Source organism: Acanthisitta chloris, unplaced genomic scaffold, assembly GCF_000695815.1.
Source record: "Acanthisitta chloris isolate BGI_N310 unplaced genomic scaffold, ASM69581v1 scaffold4634, whole genome shotgun sequence".
NCBI classification, from domain to species: Eukaryota; Metazoa; Chordata; class Aves; order Passeriformes; family Acanthisittidae; genus Acanthisitta; species Acanthisitta chloris.
Window position 1 is genome coordinate 5,756 of NW_008670874.1, and position 4,568 is coordinate 10,323.

A 4,568-nucleotide genomic window follows, 5' to 3' on the forward strand; every position below is an offset into this window, starting at 1 on the left:
TCCCTCCTTCAATTTGTGCCCATTGCCCCTTGTGCTGTCCCTGCAGCTCCTAACACAGATCCCTCTGCAGCTTCCCTGGAGCCCCTTCAGCTCCTGCAAGGTGAGGTGCTCTGTCCACACAACCTTCTCTTCTCCAGGCTAAAGAACATTCAGAATATCTTTACACTTTCCCTAGTGCTTGTGTCTGTATATAGTATAGAGAAGACCCAACTACAGATCATACCTGGGAGGGTGAGACCTTGCACCCCAATTGCATATGCACAGAAACCACGGTACTGGATTAGCAACTCATCGAAGTTCTCAGCAGTCTCTGGGAAAAGCCATTCCTGGTGCTCGAGATCAGAAACATTCACTCTAGTGTCTAAGACAAGATTTAACAAAGGAAGAATTTCAGTCCCAAAGCATCAGACATTTAAACTATATTTATCTTACAGGATGACTCAAGTCATAGAATCAGAGAATCAATTGAGTTGGAAAAGACCTCCACGATCACCGAGTCCAACCCTCCCGTGGTCACTAGCCCATGGCACTAAGTGTCACATCCAGTCTCAGCTTGAAAACCTCCAGGGATGGGGAATCCACCACCTCCCTGGGCAGCACATTCCAATGCCTGAGCACTCTCTCTGCAAAAAATCTCTTCCTAAGATCCAACCTAACCCTCCCCTGGCAGAGCTTGAGTCTGTGCCCTCTTGTCCTGCTGCTGGTTGCCTGGGAGAAGAGACCAACCCCCACCTGACTCCAACCTCCTGTCAGGGAGTTGCAGAGGGTGAGAAGGTCTCCCCTGAGCCTCCTCTTCTCCAGGCTGAACACCCCCAGCTCCCTCAGCCTCTCCTCATGCCACTTGTGCTCCAGTCCCTTCCCCAGCCTCGTTGCTCTGCTCTGGACCTGCTCCAGCCCCTCAATGTCCCTCCTGAGCTGAGGGCCCAGAACTGAGCACAGTAAAGTCCTTTGGTTTCCCAGGATGACCTGCAGTGCCAAGGTCCCAAAAGTCAATCTTTAGCCCTGCCTCTAATGAGAACCTACTCAAAAATCAGTCCTGAAGGAGCTTTCTTTGGTAGCATCAGGTTTCTCAGGAGAAAAGGAACAACAACAGGAAGGAAATATCTTAATTCTTCTGTTTTGTTTTCACCCACTCACACATTACAAACTGCCTGGTGTAAAACCTGGTTCCTAGGGACACCATCATGCAAACAATCACTGCAGGTAATAAAAGCCCCATTAAATCAGCTTTTTTATCCCTCCCTCCATTCCAGAAGTTCCAAAAGGTATAAAAAAGGCATAAATAAACTTAAGGACATAAAAAAAACCATAGTAAAATATTCTTGTCTGATGATTCTGCCATTTTTGTACAGGATGTTTGGATCTAGTAGCTACATTTGAATTTTATATATAAAAATTAAATCCCAAGCACAAGAGAAAAATCAATCTACACACTCAAGGCTTATTTTCACTGTGCAAACTCTGAATATTAAAAGGATCAATATGGAGCACCTTCTGTCAAGAAAATTCAAACTGCAAAATGAAGGAAAACAAAACCTTTCCATACCCATGGTTTCCCTTATCCTTTCCTCATCACTTTTCACAGTCACTCCTTTCAGAAGAGATGCCAGGACTCCCTCAGGAAAGAGCTGTGAGTGGATTTCTGAGAACTGCTGCAGATCGTTAGTCATACTCGTGAGGAAGTTTAGCAGTAGCATTTCATCCTGAAAGCTGGTCCAGAGGTTTGACAGTGCCACGAAGAGAGGCTGGAACATCAAGAAAACGGTCTGAAATCCAGAATTGTTTCATCCGAGAGCTGTGCACAACAATCTCACCTATGAATCAAGCAGAGCTGATCTCCAAGGCCTTCAGCACCCACAAATTCCAGGGGAGCTCCTGGTCACTGTAAGAGGAGCTCCCACCACACAGCACTGAGCTGGGACCTCCCCAGTGCCCAGTGCCGGGGGATGACACTGCCCTAGTGCTGCTGCCACACTCTGCTGAGCCAGGACAAGGTGCCCTTGGCCTCCTTGGCCACCTGTGCACACTCTTGGCTCCCACTGAGCTGTGCCCCCAGCACTGCCAAGGCCCTTTGGGACCAACACCTCTGTCCCCACTGCTCCCCCAGCCTGGAGCTGCATGGGCTGTTGTGTGCCAAGGGCAGCACCAGCTCTGAGCCTCACTGACCCTCCATTCATATCCATCATTCTCTCTTCCCCCAACACCTCCCTGCCCTGTCCTACAGCTCCCAACCCAGGGGGACACAGCACAGAACATGACAATTCACTGGATTTCACTGGCCTGGCAGTACACAAACCACTTCAGACTTCATAGAATCAGAGAATCAATTGAGTTGGAAAAGACCTCCAAGATCATCAAGTCCAACCCTACCGTGGTCACTAGCCCATGGCACTAAGTGCCACATCCAGTCTCAGCTTGAAAACCTCCAGGGATGGGGAATCCACCACCTGCCTGGGCAGCACATTCCAAAATCTCAATCTCAGGAGGGCTCTAATTGTGTCTTTCTAGCTGCTGTTTTTTTAAACCACAAAACTTGCAGAAAGTTACACATTTTGAGACTTCTGCACTCTGACAAAGGTGACTGAGACTGCCTTTTAGTTTAGTTTAGTTACCCCTTTAAAAGTCACAGGTGCTATCAGAATAGAGAGAAAACAGTGCAGCCTTTTTCTTAACACAAGCTCTGCAAAAATACACCAGCAAAGCATTTTGCAATGCTTTAGCAATCATTTATAATTAAGAAGAAAGAGGCTCTGCATTCACAGTACTCACAAAAACTTCCTTGGTGTCTATGGAAACCTTATTCTGCACTTTGTTCTTCAGCTCCTCCATCGTTGCTGCAAACTGCACCTTCACCTTTTCAACCTCTTGAGCACTGGTAATTGCATCAGACTGGAAAGAGAAGCATCACACTCAAAAAATCAGATATTTAGTGGTAAAGTGTTCACTTGGATCTCTTCATTCAACTATTTTCAGGCAACAGTTTTAAGGAACACCCTAACCTACCACAAAATACATGTTTCATTACGTGTTCAGGTGTCAAACCAGGCACTTCACTCAAGGAAATAGAGTAATTTTGGTAGGAAATCTCTACATCTTTACAACAAAGAGAACTGGGGAAAAAATAATTAAGGTTTTTAAATACAGGAAAGACAAATAAACTCCTGCAGTTTCTCAAAAGGAAAACTCATCATTAACAAAATGAAAAATGTAAATTGTGTTCTTCAAAGACTTCTGATGACTCCACATGTCTTCATGTGTCTGCAGACTAAAACTGAGATGATTTATGGGTTGGTCAAGGACATGTTTTTTTCTCTCATGCCTCTTGGGGCAAAGTATCAGTATACAAACCAGAAAAGAGTGGTGAATGGAGTTAAATCCAGTTGGGGCTGTCACCAGTGATGCTCCCCAGGGCTCAGCATCAGGGCCAGCCCTGTTTAACACACTTATCGATGATCTGGACGTGGGGATTGAGTGACCTCAGTGAATCTGCTGATGACACCGAGTTGGGTGTGGATCTGCCTGAGGGGTGTTTAACCTGACAAAAGGAGGCTCAGGGTGACCTTCACGCTGTCACAACTCCCTGACAGGAGGTTATAGCTGGGTGAGGATCAGCCTCTTCTCCCAGTAAACTTAGGAGGAGAGGAAATGGCTTCAGGTTGGATATCAGTGGAGGCTTAGGCTGGATATCAGGAAAAATTTCTTCCGAGAAAGGGTTGGCAAGCATGGAAAAAGCCTGCCCAGAGAAGTGGTTGGGTGCAAGCATGGGAAAAGCCTGCCCAGAGAAGTGGTTGGGTCCCCTTACCTGTCTTACTTAGAAGATGTGTAGATGTGGCACTTACAGACCCAGTTTAGTGGTGGACTTGGCAGTGGGTTAATGGTTGGACTTAATGATTCCAAAGGTATTTTCCAGCCTAAACAATCCCTGGTTCTATGATTCTCTATCTAGAGACACATTATATTTCATTTGTTTCTGACTCATTTTCCCTTATACTTCTGCCCTGTTCAAATAGGCACCTTGAACACATTCCACCTGCACCAAAACCCCACAGGACAAAACGTGGTGGTGTCTCACCAGGAGGATGCAAAGGAAGGCCTCATACTGCCTCACATGGAACAATGCTTCTCTCAGTTTCCGAGGCCTGAGCTCCTGGAATCTCTGCAGATCTTCCTGCATGGACTCCAGCAGTGCTGTGTACTGGTGGGCTAGCATGTGGCAGGTATCAAGGCCTGCATCAATGGTCTGTGTAGCTGCTGGAATGGCTTCAGTCAGAATGGCTGGCACTGTTAGGAGAGAATAAACATGAGATCTATATAGAAATAATTATATAAGTCATTATCAAATGGCTGAAGTACAGTGTTTAAGCAGAGTAATCTCCCAATAAAATCCTGAGTTCTAAATTTTGACCTTAGATTCCTGCATTTCCAAACATTTGAGTGTTCAGGTTCAACCACTGTGAGTCAAGTGGTTTCAAACAGAACTACAGGTGTGGACACTGTCCCACAGGACATCCTTGTCTCTGAGTTGGAGAGCCATGGATTTAATGGGTGGACACTTGGTGGGTAAAGAA

At 46.1% G+C, this 4,568-nt stretch overlaps 1 protein-coding gene across 1 annotated transcript in view; it reads right to left on the reverse strand.

The window, feature by feature from the left end:
- Positions 1–4,281, reverse strand: part of LOC103801444 (chromosome unknown open reading frame, human C6orf165) — a gene marked incomplete at its 5' end in the record, with an annotated part of 7,290 nt that extends 3,009 nt beyond the window's left edge. Inside the window, 4 exons of the mRNA XM_009073859.1 lie at positions 224–361; positions 1,547–1,745; positions 2,770–2,889; positions 4,073–4,281. Of these exons, the coding sequence (XP_009072107.1) occupies positions 224–361; positions 1,547–1,745; positions 2,770–2,889; positions 4,073–4,281 (666 nt within the window). The remainder of the gene's footprint in view (positions 1–223; positions 362–1,546; positions 1,746–2,769; positions 2,890–4,072) is intronic.
- Positions 4,282–4,568: the final 287 nt, after the last annotated feature.